The sequence below is a fragment of the Eleutherodactylus coqui genome, chromosome 8 (genome assembly GCF_035609145.1).
Source record: "Eleutherodactylus coqui strain aEleCoq1 chromosome 8, aEleCoq1.hap1, whole genome shotgun sequence".
Lineage (NCBI taxonomy): Eukaryota > Metazoa > Chordata > Amphibia > Anura > Eleutherodactylidae > Eleutherodactylus > Eleutherodactylus coqui.
Window position 1 is genome coordinate 60,125,181 of NC_089844.1, and position 18,990 is coordinate 60,144,170.

Here is an 18,990-nt window from a genome sequence, read left to right on the forward strand (position 1 = left end):
GGTGAGTCAGTGCACATCTTGAGCGGTACAGATAATATGCGAGCTGATGCAGCCTCCTCCGTGCGCTCATGACTCAGAGGGTTTCAGCACAAGACAAAAATAGCCCATTTTTCTGCTCTGATGACGGCTGAAGTGGCTAGAGCATTTGTGAGCGTATTATGCTCCTCTTGTATTGTCAGCTCCTCTGTAAAAGCTTTAATAGCCTTCTGGAACCAGAGTCTTACCGCGCTCTGCAGCTTCCCTTTATTTTACTGCTTTATTAATTCTGTGTCTCAGACTGCCCAGATATCTTCTCCGTTTTGCCTTAAGAGTCATAGTCATAACCTTTTAGTCTTTGGATAGAATATATATAATATCCAAGACTTAAACTGTATATCACAGTGTAATAATCCATTTTAATTTCTAGTTGCAAAACAAATGTAAAAAAAATTATAATTATATATATTTATAAGGCAAAGGTTGTATCTATGGGTCATAGGGACTATGGGTGATATTGTTGTATGTGTGTGTGTGTGTGTGTGTGTATATGTATGTGTATGTGTATATATATATATATATATATATCTATATATATCTAATATACACTATGACCCATAGTTGTAACTTTTGTCTTTATAGAATGTTTTTTATAATATATTACAATAGCGACAGTTTTGTCTTTCTTTAGTTAATCCTTTCAAAATGCTACAATACTTATACATATACATACTGGTGTAACTGTAGGGGATGCGGTTGCACCCTGGCCTGGGAGTCTTAGAGCAGTGGTCCCCAACCTTTTTGGCACCAGGGACCGGCTTCGAGCAAGAACATTTTTACAAGGCCCGGCAGGGTTGGGCGGGACATGGGCGGGGCTTTGGTCATATGGGGCAGGGTTATGAAGGGGTTGGAGTTTAGTGCATACTTATGCAATTATGACATTTAGAATGTCCTGGCAGTACACACATAGGGCAGTATAATATATCCCCCCCCACCTGGCAGCACACACATAGGGCAGTCTATAATCTATTCCCCCCCCCAGCACACATATAGGGCAGCATATAATTTATCCCCCCCCCCAGTAAGACAGCCCTCCCCAGTAATAAGCATCCCCCCCCCCAAAAAAAATAAGCAGCCCCCCCAGTAATTAGCAGCCCCTCCCCCAGTAATTAGCAGCCCCTCCCCCTGTAATAAGTAGCCCCCACTCCCAGTAATAAACAGCCCCCCCCAGTAATAAGCAGGCCCCCCACCAGTAATAAGCAGCCCCCCCCCAGTAACAGGCAGCCCCCAAGTAGTAAGCAGCCCCCTCCCCAGTAACAGGCAGCCACCCCTCAGTAATAACCAGCCCTCCCCCCCCCCCCCCAGTAGTAAGCATCCCCCCTCCAGTAACAGGCAGCCCCCCCAGTAGTAAGCAGCCCCCCCAGTAACAGGCAGCCCCCCCCAACCCATATACTTACCTCCTCCCTGCTGGCAGCGTCGCTCTCTCTCTGCTTGTCCTGATGTCAGTGTGTAGCCCGGCACGCTTCCTCCCAGAGTCCTCTCCTGCGGAACTAATGAGCAGGGCCTTGTGTTTAGAAGAAAAGTTCCAGCAGTGCCGTGGACCGGCGCTAACCACCTAACAGCCAGGCCCCAGTCCACGGACCGGTAGTTGGGGACCCCTGTCTTAGAGGGCCCATAAGGCCTCTCTTCTCCATATAGGGAGCCCAGTACTATGACTAAAGCATTATATTTGGGGGGCCCCGTTGCAGGTTTTGCACTGGGGCCCAGAAGCTTCAAGTTACGCCTCTGTATATATATAAAACTTCACATCCTCAGATGCATGTTTATTACGTCCAATTAAAACGCCTTTGTAGAGTTTTGTAGTACTGCCCCTCTGAGAAGCTGCCACCTGAGGGAAGAGGCTCAACTTGTCTCGTGACAGATCTGGCAGTGTCCCTAGGAATGGTCGTTTTGTTAAGATCACTGCAAGGCTACAATAGCAATCCTGAAACAGGTGAGCAAGAACCAAAGGGCACCAGCAAAAAAGCTACAAAAGACTACAAGTAGCAAAAACATCTGTTCAGGTGTCCACTATTAGAAACACTCTGAACAAGGATGGTGTTCATGGAGGACACCATAAAAGAAGCTGTTGCTGTACAGAAAAACACTGCAACCCATATCAAGGTTGCCTAAGACCAGCTGGATGTTTCACAAGGCTTCTGGGAAAATGTTTTATGGACAGATGATACAAATGAACAGCATTGTGTTTGGAGGGAAAAGAAAGCTGCACACCAACACGAAAACCTCAACCCAACTGTGAAGCATGGTGGAGGGAGCATCAGAGTTTGGGGCTACATTTCTACTCCCGGGTCTGTACGTCTCTTGATCATTGGAAGAAAAATTAATTCTAAGGTGTATGAAAACATTTTACAGGAGAATGCAAGGGCAGCCATCCATGACCTCAAGATGAAGATACATTGGGTGATGCAAGAAGACAATGACCCCAAAGCACACAAGTAATCAAAGAATGGTTGAAAAAGATTTGCATTCTGAAATGGTCAAGTTAGAGTCTTGACCTTAACACTATTGACATGCTGTGACATGACCTTAAGAGGGCTGTGTACGCAAGGCATCATAGAAATATTGATGAACTGAAACACTTTTGCAGGTAGGAAAGGTCCTGAATTCCTCCTCAACATTGTGCTAATTTTATTTTCAGCTACAAGAAACATTTGGTGGAGGTGATTGCTACTAAAGTGGGATCTACAAGTTATTATGTTCAAGGGTTCACTTTTTCTCACTGGACTGTGGATGTTTACTCAAGAAAATCCGCAAGCCAAAATTAACCTTTGAAGCGGTTTTGCTGCAGAAGAAGTTCTTCTGCGGCAAAACTGCAGCAAATCCGCCCTGTGTGAACCCAGCCTAAGAACCAAGTGATTGTTGGCCCATGTAAGCGAGCAGTCATTCATCTATAAACGACTGCCTGTTTACCCTGAATGGAGGCAGGCGACTGGAAAGATCTCCAGCGCTCTTAGCCTCCATTCAGTGAGCTATCATCGCTCCAGTGTAAAAGCCCAGGATCGTGATCGCTGGGATGACTCTCGGGCACCTAAGTGCCTAACATTTGTCTCATGTAAAAGTACCCATTACTAGTTTACTTAGATTGTGATTATCAGTAGTTGTGACTTGGATAACAATCGGACCACATTATATTAGTAGTCAATGCAGAAATAAGTTGTCACTTACTATTTATTGAAATTGTATGTGTATATCTGTATATATATATTGGGTAAACCTCATATTTTATATTCAGTGGTGGCTCGGGGGTTAGCACGGTCACCTTGCATCACTGAGTTTTATTCAAACCATGGATGTTTATATTAAGTTGACATGTTGCCCTTTGTTGTGTTTTTTGTGTTCATTTTTTTTTTCCTATGACATTGACGTCTTGGATAGGGAAATTACACTATGACTAGATATGAGCGAGTAGTGCCTTAGCCGATCTCTCTCTCCCCCCCCAGCTCCCCGCTGCAACTCACCTGTCACCCGCGCCAGCCCCCGAATCTTTAGAGACGAGCAGGGAGATACTCGGCTAAGGCACTACTCGCTCGAGTAATGTGCCTTAGCGAGTATACTCGCTCATCTCTAACTATGACCTTACACCCACTATCTATTGAAGCGAATATGAAAGCATTTTCTATACAGCAGTGCAGAATATATAATCATACTCTGTGTATTACTTTGTAGCCTCTGCAAAGCCCCAAATAACAGACATATTCTACCCTAGAAGCAAAACTTCTAGAGAATATTTCTGTCTCACAATGTCCAATGGAGCATGTCACAGGCTTCTTTTTAATGAACTTGGAGACATATGGAGGGTACAGAAGAGACTCAATGGATGAGTTGAGCTACTTGACACAATTATCTTGTCATTTCAGGCTGAATGGAGAGAAGAAGTTAAAAAGCATTTTGAGAAGATCAAGAGTGAGGGGACCTGCATTCATCGATTAGACGAGGAGCTGATTCGTCGGCGCAGAGAGGAACTGCGGTAAGTTTTTTTTATATTTTATTACATGTTTAAAAAAAGTTCAGACATCTACTTTTACAGAAAAAGACTAATCTAAAAACAATACAACTTGAGCCCTGAATTGGTGGCAATTGGTATTTCTGTTAAAGCGCCATATAAAGATATTAGATATTGTATTTCTTCTGAGTCTGCTAAGGGAAAATTTCTAAATCAAGGCTCTATTGACATGAATTGACATGTTATATATAATTTGTCAAAAATTGTACTGTTAAAGTAATCGAATATTAGTGCATGTTCTGTAGTTATTGTATTTCTTTTCCCACTGTTGGTGTTTGAGATAAAAATGTAAATCCCCACCAGGCATGCACTGGATATCCGTGAGCACTATGAACGTAAGCTGGAACGAGCCAATAACCTGTACATGGAGCTTAGTGCAATCATGCTGCAGCTGGAAGTCCGCGAGAAAGAACTCATCAGGTACTTGGATGAAGTTACATTACAGAAATGCCCTATCTGAACATATATACAGTACTGCCGGTTGTCATGTTCTTCTACATATGGCTTTATATAATAGAGAGGTTTGACTGTCATTCATAATGAAATCATAGCCTAGAGCAGCCTAAACATGTGGAACAGGGCTGTCACAATAAATCTTGTTTTTTGTATAGCACCAACTTATTCCGCAGCGCTTTCAGATAATTTATTTATTTATTACCAAGCTGGGTACTCCTTTACCGACCTCAGAAGGAGGGAAGACTGAGTTGACCCTGAGCCGGCTACCTGAACCATCAAATGTATAAATCCAACTGGACACCCTTTCTATATTGCATGAAAATTTGAAGTGATCACCAAACTAGTCTGACAATGCAATTTGAAGGATTCTGAATAGAGATGAGCGAGCATACTCGATAAGGCAAACTACTCGAGCGAGTAGTGCCTTATTGGAGTACCTGCCCGCTCGTCCCTAAAGATTCGGGTGCCGGCGAGGGGGACAGGAGAGTTGCGGCAGTGAGCAGGGTGGAGGGGGGGGCGAGATAGAGATCTCCCCTCCGTTCCTCCCCGCTCTCCCCCGCCGCTCCCCGACCCCTGCCGGCACCTGAATCTTTAGAGACTACCGGGCAGGTACACGAATAAGGCACTACTCGCTCGAGTGGTTTGCCTTATCGAGTATGCTCGCTCATCTCTAGTTCTGAACGATAATCATCCCGTAAAAGGGACATTACTAAAACAATCACATTTCCTTCAGCAGAGAGACTGGCATAGTCAGGAGGCACAGAAAATGGCTAGCTTTACATTTGGGAGTTAGTGGGGCACATAGCAAGTGCCGTGTTTCCCCGAAAATAAGACAGTGTCTTATATTAATTTTTGTTCAAAAAGGTTTAACTTTTTTACATGTATAGCTGCCTGGACACTATTTAAATTGACTTTTTAAATTAACTGTTAGCAGGGCTTAATTTTGGAGTAGGGCTTATATTTCAAGCATCCTCAAAAAGCCTGAAAAATCATTTTGTATCCTCAAAAAATCTGGAAAATCATGCTATGTCTTATTTTCAGGGCATGTTTTATTTTCAGGGAAACAGGGTAATTGGGGAACAGATGTTAAAGCTTTCTTTAACTAAAGATTCCCTTCCTTTCTCTCTATCCAAACATATAACCCTGACTTTTCTAGGCGTGAACAAGCTGTAGAGAAAAAATACCCTGGGACATATAAGCGACATCCTGTTCGCCCTATAGTCCATCCTAATGCTGTGGAGAAATTGATCAAAAAGAAAGGTGCTTCTTCTAAGTCCTCTTCTCAAACTAGGCGGTAAGTAACTCTTAAAGTCAATAAGTAGCTATTGCTGATAGACTGTGTAATCTTAGAGCATTACCCTAAATGTTTTTTTCTTTGTAGGCCAGACCTATTGAAATCAGATGGTATTACTAGTGTGGAGTCAAATGTCCCTAGTTCTTCTCCCATATCTGGAAGTCCAAAAATATGCTCAGGAGGAAAGAATCGCTACCGAAGCAAACCACGTCACCGACGAGGAAACAGCAAGGGTAGTCATGCCGACTTCATTGGTGCAATAAAAAACCAGGACTCTCCTTCCCCATCTCAAGTTACTCATCATTTGCCTCCTGCTTCTCCCCCATTTACCCCACCAAGCCCTCGGCATGAAACTGCTCAGCCTATGTTGACCCGCCATCAAACCCTCAATGTGCATGGGCAGAATATTGCAAACTGTGCTAGTAATTTGCGTTACTTTGGCCCTGCAGCTGCACTAAGAAGTCCTCTGAGTTGTCATGCTCAACGGTGTATGTCTGGCTCCAGCCCTGACCTTCTCTCCAGCACGCTGGAAGCTGACAGTCGCATGCAGTCAGAAACAGACTGGGACTATCAACAAGATCCATGCAAACCCTGTCCAGAGGCCTCCCCTCCTTCAGATATGGACCATAAAACGTGGGAAAATTCTAGATGTGAGAACACCGAGCTGAGGAACTCTGAGAGGAACCCTCCAGAGTCTCCAAGACATCATTACATCCAGGAGGCATCTGAGCCACAACCGAGTGGAGTTGACCAGTTTCCGACAATTAGGGCAGCAGTAGGTGTGAGCACCCTTGTTGTTCCTACACCTCCTGCTCTTCCACGAAGAATACGTACTCTTAGAAAGGTAATTTTGACTCATTAAGTTAGCGGTACCCAATCTGAAGCCAATGCTCAGCTTGCTGATTGTGACCAAGGAAATATTATAATCGCTTATGGGCATGTAGCCTATAATTAGATCAGTATATGTGTATCTTCTGAGGCTGTGGGTGTTCAGTGAAGCATTTGGTCTACAGAAGTGCTGCTTGGAAGGATGGAACGTATCTTTCTACGAGCATTCTAGAAATACAAGTGAGCTTCTAGGGCAAAAGCTGCAAAAAAAAATGCTAACAAATTATCTAAACCTATATTATGGGAAATTACTTTAATTTGGATATAATTAGAGATGAGCGGTGAGCGGTGAATTGCGGGAGTGAGCAGGGGGAAGCGGGGGGGGGGGGGGGGGAGAGGGAGAGAGAGATCTCCCCTCCGTTCCCCCCTGCTCTCCCCCACCGCTCCCTGCCCTTTTCTTCCGAGCGGGCAGGTACTCGCCAAAGACAATGCTCGCTCGAGTAATTGTCCTTAGCGAGTATGCTCGCTCATCTCTAGATCTAATATATGTCTTGTATAGCAATGATCCGAGATGTAACCAAACTCTATAATAACATCTCTTTGAATATGGTGTTTCATAGTTTTTGACTTTAGTTATACTTCCATATATCGTCATATTTGCAAAGGACATATTTTCCATAATCACAAGCAGACACAAAAAGCCGGAAACTATGCTTCCCAATAGGCAATGAGATAGTATGGAATCTTGAAATCCAATGAATATAATAGTCCAAACTTTATTATGTCAACTGAGACACATTTCAGAGTAATCATATCTTCCTCAAGCCACAAATTTATATGCTCAGTTGGGCTATAATATTCATTTTGAGAGTCTATCCTATTGCCTATTGGGGAGTATAGCTTCTTGCTTTGTGTGTGTACCCGTAGCTATTGGGGTCCTGAACATCTACAGGACTGACCAGTTGATGCAGCCTACCCGGTGCCATACAGTGTTACTATTATACAGATATTGTGCTCAGCGTTACTATTATACAGATATTGTGCTCGCTCTGTACAACATAACTAGGTGAACTGAGTCTTTTCTTGTCATTTGCTATATTTGTTGAGATGTACTATCCAAGGAGGCGCTCTGCCTGGTTTTGTTTTGTTTTTTTAGGATCCTATATATTTTCCATAAAGGGGTTGTACCAGGATTCACTTTTTTATCACATATCCACTGGTGATGAAGTCTGATTGGTGGGGATCTCACCGCTGAGACCCCCACCGATCCTGGGAAAGGGGGTCCCGTGTCCCCCCTCCTCCTCCTCACTGGGGGATCATTGCACCCTCCACAATGAGGAGGAGATTGAATAAAACAAGGGTCGTGCTTGTATGGCACTGCTCCATTTTTTTTTAATAGGACTGCTGGAGATAGCCGGGCATTTGTAGTCATCAGCCCCATTGTGCATGGTCAACCACCACTCCATTCAGTCTGGGGTGGATGCTGTGGATTGGTGATAAGAGTGTATTTTTGAACAACCCCTTTATATGTCTTTGAACAGCAGACATTAGATCTTTGAGATTTAAGTATATTAAAAATTGCAAGGTTACAAATAGCATTGCACTTCTTTTACTCTATAGGAAGCTACCAGCCATCAGCATTTGATAAACAATCTATAAATTCGATAAAATATAACAAAAATACACATAGATACATATATAACTATTCCACTCAATTGCTAGTCTTTTCAATTTACAGAAATTGCTAGAAAACTCACATAGTTGTATCGAAACATATGCCACAATATCTTACACCCCTTTCCCTATGATTGCAAGTGCCAAAAGGACAATCGGCTATTTGGCAACTATTTCCTCAGGCCTACCTGAGGAAGGCCCCATTCCTTGATTGAGGTACGTTGCTTGTTTGTACAAATCTTTTTGTAATTTGAATTGGTCTGGCATTTTACATGTGTCAGCACTTAGTTAGCAGCGCCAAATAATTAGTCACCCTTTTGGTACTTGCAATATTAGTCTAATTTTGAGTGTAGTGGACAGCTCAGCTGATGAACCAGCGTAGGCTTGCACCCGTTCAGGTAAGTATATATCTTCTGTATGGCTCATTTACAAAGCACACACTATATTACAAAGTGCTTTGTAATGGCCATACAGAAGTGTATAAATGCATAAGTCACGGCCGGACAATCCCTTTAATGATCTTCCAGGGAATATAAAAAATGTCTATGGTACTTTTTGTTAATACATTAACTTGATGTGCTGCTGAACTTTTTTAAAGCTTTTGGTTGCCTATTTATTATTAGGTCACTAATTAAAAACAAAAAAAAACCTTTACACCTAGTAAATAATTGTATGGAAAGACATTTCTAATCAGTTTTGCATCTATTCTGCAGACCGGTGACGAATCTTCAGAAGAGGAAGAGGGAGAGGTTGACAGTGAAGTTGAGTTCCCGAGAAGACATCGTCCTCCCCGTGGAATGAGCAGCTGCCAATCTTATTCCACCTTCAGCTCAGAAAACTTCTCAGTGTCTGATGGAGAAGAAGGAAACACTAGTGATCATTCTAACAGTCCAGATGACCTAGCAATCAACCGCAAGGACCCATTGGGTGATAAATTGGAAGACCTGTTATCCCAAACACCAGAGATTCCAATTGAAATCTCCACACAATCAGATGGGTTATCTGATAAAGAGTGTGCAGTGAGAAGGGTCAAGACTCAAATGTCCTTGGGCAAGCTATGTGGAGAGGATCACAGCTATGAGGTATGGGGAAGTTTAATGCAACTTAAGTCTCCTAAAATATACCTACCAAGATAGGTACGGGGAACATGGGGAGTAGGACTCCAGCTCAGCTTAGGCATAGGTCCCATATTCATGAGCAGCGTAAACTCATTGATATGTTTGGAAACAAGGAAGACATGACCCAAATTTATGTTTTTCTCTCATACAAAACCTAATGGAAAGAGTAAGCCAGCACCCAGAGTTCAGTCCTACCATATTTATACCTAGGGTGACCTTCTTAGTAAGAATATCAATTTTCTGTGTGTCATTGGATATGTCTGTCATTATGTTGATATCATCATTTAGCCCAGTGTTTCTCAACTCCAGTCCTCGGGACGCCCCAACAGGTCATGTTTTCAGGATTTCCTCAGTATTGCACAGGTGATGTAATTATTGTCAGTGCCTCAGACATTGCCACAGGTGTTCTTACTATAGGAGATCCTGAAAACATGACCTGTTGGGGGGTCCTGAGGACTGGAGTTGAGAAACAGCCTGTTTGAAATCTGCACTTAAAGTTATCCAAAAATAAGACTAAAAGGATTTTGTGATGGCAATATCGAATTAATAATGTATTCTAATGTTTGCAGAACCCAGGGAATTTTGCGGAATCGGACTGTGATTCCTCCGAAGCAGAATGTTCTGATGCAACTGTACGAACCAACAACCCCGGCAACACTTCCACTTGGTGAAACCAGTCTGCCAAGGATAGTATTTCATAGCCCCTACATACTATATGCCAATTGTGAACTTTTCTAGCAACATGAACCAGAAATATAAAGGCTGTTTTCCATTCCCTAAAGTCTTTTGAAATAACCTTTCTGCTACCAAGTGAGGGACGGCAAATTATTGCAAAGCAATATGATGTTTGTTCTCCAGCCCAATTATAGGAATAGAGTTAACTGAAGTCTGCAATAATGAGGTCCCAAAGACTTGTGGGAGACCCCTCCTTGAATGAACAAGCTTCGTGATGGAAGCATGTAACTCTATGTATGGCAGGGATAAATATTTTAACAAACTAAGGGTACTGTAAAATTCCATATTTATTTTTATTTTGTGTGTTTTTGGACCCTTTTTATTGTATGATAGGCCTAAAGAGGAAAAGTATAATAGCACTAATTGAATGGATCACTGGGAAGAGCATTCGTTTCTGAAGGACATTTAAATGCCTAGAGGATCTGCTGCTGTTTTTATAGGGACCAAATGGTTTTTTTTTTTCCTTCAATGAATTAGTCTTGAAAACATACCCTTCGTGTAGGAAGACTGAAGGTTACATATGCTTAAGAACAAAGGCTAGAAGGCTGTGGAAAACAAATGACTTGCTCATGTTTTTGTTAGTATTGCTGCATGATCCTCCACATACAATAAAGAGTTGGTGGATACAAGTATGAGGACATAAGCAGCAAGACTGGAAATGCCGTTACATTGACGGCAAAAAGCAAAAGCCACTTGGGTGGTTTCATGATAGAACTGCTGGCTAAGAAGTAAACTTTTTGTTTTCTAGAAATTCCCTGAACTTTCAGTCATTGTTGATAACAACTTTCCGCCCTTCCAAATGAAACCCAGATAAGAAGTGCAGAAGAAAATGTTTTGGGACAAGCTTTTACAAACTGTTCGAAGACACCAGCACTTGGAAACATCTCCCATGATGTCTATTCATATTCTGTTCCTCGCGGATGCCGAACAAATTCAGGGAGTAGAAAGGTCGCTCGCCACCCCGCTCAGGAGAGTTCCCAGCCATACCTCCCATTGTCTCATAGTGGTGACCTTTCCTCTCTCTCTCAGATACAAATGACCTATCCCCCATATAAGTCATTTTCAATGCACCTTTCACAACCACCTAAAAGCACACAATGAGATTTACAGGACCGTTAAGAAACAGACAAGAAATTGACACCCTAAAGAGGGGTAACCTCTTTTTTTCCCCCTCCATTGTGGATTCCTTGGTTTCAAGAAAGAGCCAATTCCAGTGTGGTATCCATTGGTGTACTTCCAGCTCCACTGCATGGCACCCGAGAAGTTGCCACATGTAGTAGAGAATATTTCCAACCAAATTTTTCAATTCACAAGGTTTGTTTAACCAGCAACGAAATGTATGCAACCCCAGAGTATCTATTACCCAGGTTTAAGATACACTTCTTTTTGCATAATGTTGACAGGGTTGTGTTTTTTGTTTTTTTTTGCAAAATGATGATCCAACTACCCCATTAAAAGTCTGAATTTCTGTTACATTAAAGGGAAGAGAACAGTTTCTAATTGGCTATAATTAAAAATAAGACCTTTAAAGCCTTTGAAAGATTCATGCATTTGTGCTGTGAGCAGATTTCATTTCAGAGGCTCTTAATGGGCTGAACCTGTCACACTATTTACATGACAGAAGGGTCTTTTGTGTGTGGTGACATAACTCCAAAGTTAATTAGCCAATCAGAATTCACCATGGGGTATGGATCATTGGACCATTCTTCCATTTACTGTGTTGTTGTCATATTGTTTATTATGTTTTTGCTCCTTTTAATGTTTTTTTGTGTGTGAATTAAGCCATAATTTAATTTCTATGGCAAGTAATTTATTTCCCTGAAAACCTCAGGACCCAGATTCACGTAACTTGGGATTAAAAGCGAACCTATCACCTAAACACGGTGTACACAGCTGTTTTGTGGACTCATGCAATGCAGTCTATCAATCAACAAGGCACTAGTAACATAACTACTGAGATATATGCATGGTTTGCAGCACAGTGAATGCAAGTACCCATATATCTCTAGTGCATGGTTAGGCTGAATATCATTTAACCCATTCAATGGCTTCTTGCACTGTATGTAGGTTCTTGGTTCTCTTTAGGCTCGGAGCACAACTCTACACTTGGTTCTTCCAGTGTAAATCCCAATTCATATACCTGAATCTGGACGTTTTTATTATTTTGATTTTGTTTACACATATCTGTAAATTTAACCCATTTGCTGCTGGATGAATAGGAGAACCAACATATAGAAAAAAAATACACTGAATCACGGGGAGAAGAATTTTCAGAATTTGGTGCCTGATTACCTAAAGTGATCCAGAAAGGTTAAAAATTTTGGGTGCTGAACAGATATTTTTATCACCGGATTGTAATACACTTAAAGCATAAATGAGTACTGGGAAGTGCTGCAACTAGGGATGAGTAAAGTTTTGAAAAGTTTGGTTTGGCTGGTTCGTTGAACTTTTACAAAATGTTTGTTTGGTTTTGTCTGAATTAGTCTGAACCAAGCCGCAAATTCACCAAGACCCCAAAACCATTGTATAACACTGTCTAAAGAGCCCTAAAGTCTTGTATAACACTCTAAGAGCCATAAAAGCCCCGTATAACCTCCTCAAACAGTGTTCTACACCAGTGTTCAAGACTAGTGCTGAGCAAACTGAAGCAGTAGAACCCTGTTTTGGGTAGAACTTTGCTAAAAGTCCAATTTGGCACAAACCTAAACGAGCTTTCAGCAGAGTTCAACCCAAAACATAGTTCTACTGGTTCAGGTAGTTCAACGGTAGTAGTCACATATCTGATTTTATTATGCCAACTAGTTAGGAAGTATTACATATAAATAACCAACCGGACACTGGCCATATTTATGTAAATGTCTATTGTAAATTATTCACCCTACCAGTTGCAATTAACTTTATTTCTACAGAGGTAAAGTGATGTCTTCCACCTAAGTACGTTGGAAGCTGCCATGTTTTGCTTTCAGAAAAGTCCTCCTTTTAAACCCATTCATGCTAAGCAAACTATACGGACAGCAGTATCTGACACTATATGGTTTCAAAAACTTAATGCCAGTTTTAGTCCTCTCAAAATAGTCAAGCTGGGAACTGAAGGAGGACTGCTTACGGCCCCTGGCCGGATAAATGGAACTTGGCCAATGGAAGACGACCCATCAGTCTGGTTGGGACCTGCCCATTTGGTCCAAAGTGATCCTACTACTGTTAGTTGCCCGAGTCCATTACTGCTTACCTCAGTGACACTGTGTTATATCTAGTCCTTCATGTATTGCTATCTACATACTGGCTTGGCCAGAGAAATGGCAGCTTCCAGGATGGGGAAGATGATCTTGGTGCTATGCTAGCTTTTATAATTCCCCTAAGTAAGTAATGTATGTGACCATCCTATAACAAACTGTAGCGTAGTATATTCATGCATTTTTACAGATTAACATGGGTGTACTGGTGTCTGTCGAATAACAATAGATCTTAGTATGCTCTAAGCAGGTCCAGTACTACCCATACATGTCACACTTCTACAGCGCCAGTGCACTAGTTTTTACAAATAAGGGCTTGTAAAAACTAAAGATAAGTGTTTTCTATTACAGCCAATCAGTTTCTGGCTGTGGCGCAGCAGTATGCAGTTCTAAGCTCTCGCTCATGACCTGAAGGTTGCGAGTTCAATCGACGCCTGGTTCAGGTAGCCGGCGCAAGGTTGACTCAGCCTTCCATCCTTCTGAGGCTGGTAAAATGAGAACCCAGCTTGCTGGGGGAGGAGGGGGGTAATAAACAAATTACCTGAAAGCGCTGTGAAAGAAGTTGGTAAGAAGTCTCTTCCCCCTTCACTTTTATTGCAGTTTTGAATCTATAAACCGTGATCTATTGCAATGGACGGCTCCTTATGCTTTATTGACTATATATCAGTGTTGATTTTCCTGCAGCAATTGGGTTAGATGTATAATTAACTTTGTGGCTGTCGGAGGCTCCAGCAACATTTCTATAGTGTTGCCGGTGTCTGTGGCAGACAACTGCGAGTGTTAAGTTTTGTGTAGCACCTTAGGACGAATGAAGGGAAATGTTTTATTGTTATGGGAAACAGTATTGTATGAAGTTTTAAATTATTTAATTTTTTCATGTAGCGGGACTACATTACGATTTTAAGTTATGCAATGTTTAATTAATATTATTTTGGTAATGATTTGTTTTCTGTAGATCAGAATGTCTGTGTGTGTCATTGGCAGCACAATGATTCAGTTGTGTAGAAAGGGAACCAATGGGTTTTTAAGATCAATCTAAATGTTTACTGATTTTGAATCCAGAGTGATCTGTTAATTGCATTAGAGGGGACCCTTCTACTTCCAGGATTGGCCCCTAGATCAGGAGCCAACTGCTTTGTCTCAGTTGCCATAAAGGTTTGGAGGTACAGCGGAGGATTTTCATATGCAGCTTCTGTAGATCTGATCAGATGTTTGTCTGCATGCTCCTCTCTATGCTTACAGCTATTAAAGTGCAAAATGTCATATAATACTTGAAGCGATCCTCTGTTTTTGGGACAAAATTCTGTCCCAAAAGTTGAAGCTTCTGGGCTCGAATGCAAAAACAGGGCCCCCAACTATAATGCTTTATTCATAGTACTGGGCTCCCTATATGGAGAAGAGAGGCCTTATGGGCCCCCTAAGGCTCCTGGGCCTGGGTGCAACTGCATCCCCTATAGTTACGCCCCACTGAAGATGAGAGAGTATATTACCTGCAGTAGTTCTTCTATGCTAGTGTCCCTCCAATCCACCATTTTTGGATCCTTTTTTCAGCTGTCCAATTTGGCTACTGCAATTTTCTAGCTACCTAATGCACATTGTGCACTGCTGTCTGATTGGTCAGCACTGATCATGTGAGCAAAAAATATGTATATTGCATTGGTATTTTAAACCATCAATGCACTGTTGGGATTAGGTAGTCTGAAGAGTCTGTTGGCCATCTTGAACAGCTGAAAATGGCACCTGGAACTGGTGGATCAGAGGGGCAGCGACACAGAAGACCACCAGCAATTACTATAACAGCCCACTCTGCTCCCAGAACAAAATTTTGTCCCAAAACCGGAGGTTCGCTTTAAATGTGCGTCCAGTCAGGGCAACCCGCTTCCATATAGTTTTATGAAAAAGTAAGGGATTCCCTTTGAAATTACTTGGATTTCCGCCTTTATTACTAATAAAATGTGGTGCAATTGTTATCCAAGTCACAATTCTAGACAAACACAATATAACTAAACTAATAACACAAACAACTGTTTTGCCATTCATGTCTTTTATTGAGCATATTGAGTAAATGTTCACTGTGCAGAGACAAAAAGTAAGTGAACCTTACTTAAAAGGGGTTGCATCGGAATCTACTTTCTTCACCTATCCCTAAGATAAGTGATAAAAGCCTGATTGTGACGGTCCCACCAGTGAGGGCCCCCCCATCAAATCTGAGAATGGGGGTCCCATGTCCTCCCGCTTCTTGGCACTAGAGGGTCACTTCACTGAGCTGCAGTGACATCAGATTGAATGGAGTGGAGGCTGCACATGCACAGTAGCTACTGAATTGATTTCAGTAGGACTGATGGAAATAGTCGAGTACAAGCCCTCAGCTGTCTCCAAGTCCCATTGAAAATTAATGTAGCGGCAGCCCACATGCAAGACTGCTGCATTCAATCTCCTCCACACTGTGGGGTGTGCAGTGCGCCCCACAGTGAGGAGAGGGGGAACCTAGGATCCCCGTTCTCTAGCCTAGTGAGGATCTTGGGGGTGAGACATCCACCAATCAGACTTTTATTACTTCTCCTAGGGATAGGTGATTCCGCTGCAACCCCTTCCATGACAAAGAGGTAATTGGCAGAAGGTGGTTCAGTTACGGAAATGCTCTGAAAGACTTGGCACAACCATATAAATGTCCCCAAAAATTTAGCCTAAAGGCTCATTCCCATGGGTATATGCTATTATGCTTGTTGCATGTATTTGCTGCATTTCTACATTCTCCTGGACTTTACTGAGTGATTTTTGGTACGTAAAAACAGACAAAAATAGGACATGCTGCTTTTTTTATGTGATCGGTATGCAAAAAGAGGCTCATCTGAATACACCAATGCAAACCAGTAGTGTTGTATGCTGTCCATATAACATCTGTAAAGAATATGGACAGAAAATACTCCCCTGTGAGTGGGCCCTTAGGTTGTATTCACTCAGGTGTGATTCTCCAGGACAAGCTTTGTCCCATTCTGAAATGGACTGAACTTGTACAGGAAAAGAACCCATTGTTTAGAATGGGTTACGTCCCACAAGCAATTTTTTTTCCCTCTCGGATTGAAAGTCAGAGTTAGAAAAATTGCTGCATGACCCTATTTTTGGGTGATTCCCGTACAAGAACCGACCATTATTTTTTGTGAGAGCATAAAATAAAAATGCAATGCACTCGCATGCCATGTGATTTTCATGTGAGTGCAATGCATTTTAACGCGGGATACTACGCAGACCACGTGAAATAAGAACCAGTAAGCGCAGAGCAGAAAAAAGCAGGCAATAAAAATCGCGTGGAAAATGGTAATTTTTTTACTGCCCAAAATCGCACTCGCCCATGTGACTACAGCCTAACTGTAGCAGCATCATTTCTTATCAGTGCAACACAATCTGCAGCCTGCAGGTGGCAGCATATGTTTGCAAATAAATGCACCTAAATGCTACCATGTTGCCTGCAATAGTGTGGCTCTAGAAAACATTTTCCAAGCCTAGTAATATTTATAAGCTGCATACGATTTCCAATGCTGTATGTCCTCTCCCATAGTTCTCCATAGAATAACATTTCTACAACTTCTTCCTAATTAGTCATAGCTTTGTGTAGCAACTCTGGTCTTGTATCACCCAAAGCTCATCTCTCTCTAATTCTCGATGGTAGTTTCACCTCTTTGCTGTGTGAGTATATAATAGGGAAAGTGGACCACTGCATGTAATATGAGGTTTAAGGTCAGTTTTACACGAATGTATGACGGCTGCATAAATCAGGTGACTCTTGCCTAACTTGCTTCAGGACCAAAAATGTAACCCTCGACTATGGCCCTTGACCGTCAGCACAAGGTGAATGGTTCTTTGTTCTTTGATGAAGAAATGGAACAAGGCGAGGCTGGTCTCTCTTCCTATATCTTTACATTATGGTCCTGGAATCATTGGCCAACGCCCTTAGGAAAAATAACTCTATCGATTGAGTGAGGGTGGGAAATGTAGAACATAAATTCTTAAATTTGTTAACACAGGTCCTTTCTCCCTGAGTGGGTCTCCTTGTCACCCTTCAAGAATTTGCTTGATTCAGTAGGGTCAGTCATTTTAAATTGAAAGTCTGAAATACTGAATATTTATTAGCCTTCTGGTGAGGTGGACCATCTTTGGAGCATGTTTCCTCCCAGATGGAGAAATACTTCAATTACATATCTGGGGAATCATCTCCCGGTTGACGTGGATCAAGTGTTTGCATTAAACTATTCTTCTCTCCTTCATTCCCTTGACTTGGATCTTAAAGAGTGGGGTCGGTTCGCACTCTCTTGTTGCGGCACGGTTAATGCTCTGAAGATACATAAAGTATCCTCGGTAATATATCTATTTCAGACGGGCCCTGGGAATGTTCCTAGAAGCTATCCAAAGTTATCAGCTTTGTACGGAAGCATCCAGGCCTTGCCTAAGCTATCGTTTCTTATCTTGGTCTAAATTAACTGGAAGCGCAGGATTGCAAAACCTCACAAAACATCTATTTGCAATTGTGTTCTTCACCAAACATCATAAGATGACTAAGCTTTGGGTGGCATTAGAGTGTGACCTGAATCCAATACCTGCCCTGGGGATTTTTTGTTTTTTTCAGAAAGGGGAAACTCCAAGTTCAACCCAAACTCTTGAGGGCTTGGACTGGATATGCTGCCTGTTACCGACTGGTCTCTCCATCTGGCCCTCTCACCCCCTGGTTGATATCGCAATTTCCATCTACATTGGCCAGCATCTTTTTTTTAACTTTTTTCCCCCCAGTTTTCCTACCCTCGCATACTTAACGTATTAGGTCCTTTGGGCTTACGGTCTCTCACAGATATAGGAGACCGTTTTAGGGTATCGCCTCTTCTACTGCTCATTGAATACTGTTGTTAGCATTGTCAATGGTTGTGGGACTTCCGAATAAACACTTCTTGAACCATAAACGCAGCTGTAAGATGTTCATGTAAAACTGGCCTAAGACCGAGTATTAGGATTTGCGATAGGAATGAAGTAGACAGCAGATCTCCCCCTTTTCACAGGCTTTTTGTAGTATCAAATTATATACTGCTGCCCTGAAAGATCCCTGTGTATGTTCTTCATTACAGTCCAGGCTCTTCATGATAACTCTCGACTTGCTGGAGTTACAAGCAGCACATTCCTTTACTAGCGGACCCCTTTCTCTGTGTAAAGCCATTTTTTGTCATTATTTGTGATATATACTCTTTTCTTGGCTTTTTTCCCTGATCATTTTGTCCTTCTGTGCTCTTTGTACATTCGTCTTTGGACCAGCTTGACCTTTCCTTCTTGTTATTTGTATGGGAATGGGAAATCAGAATGAATATCAAAGCAAACAAATGCATGGAATAAAAAGCCAGTGTACCTTACCAAGTTGTAGGACTCCTTATTTTTGAGTTTTCTTCTATATAGGAACAAGAAACAGGACAAAACACATGGATGAGACTCCATAGATCTCATCCACATGCTGCAGAGCTTTCCAAATCCGCACTATGGTCATCTGGTTGCAAAGTTGTTGTGGATTTTTACCACTTTCAGTGTATTATGGGGGACATCACTGTGAAGCCACAGCAGAATTCATATGTAACA

At 42.0% G+C, this 18,990-nt stretch overlaps 1 protein-coding gene across 1 annotated transcript in view; it reads left to right on the plus strand.

Moving 5' to 3' along the window:
• Nucleotides 1–14,713, plus strand: part of MAP3K13 (mitogen-activated protein kinase kinase kinase 13) — a 101,800-nt gene extending 87,087 nt beyond the window's left edge. The window contains exons 8-13 of the mRNA XM_066575684.1: nucleotides 3,894–4,003; nucleotides 4,343–4,459; nucleotides 5,652–5,789; nucleotides 5,877–6,633; nucleotides 9,005–9,373; nucleotides 9,979–14,713. Coding sequence (XP_066431781.1) covers nucleotides 3,894–4,003; nucleotides 4,343–4,459; nucleotides 5,652–5,789; nucleotides 5,877–6,633; nucleotides 9,005–9,373; nucleotides 9,979–10,080 — 1,593 coding nt within the window. The 3' untranslated portion in view covers nucleotides 10,081–14,713. The remainder of the gene's footprint in view (nucleotides 1–3,893; nucleotides 4,004–4,342; nucleotides 4,460–5,651; nucleotides 5,790–5,876; nucleotides 6,634–9,004; nucleotides 9,374–9,978) is intronic.
• Nucleotides 14,714–18,990: the final 4,277 nt, after the last annotated feature.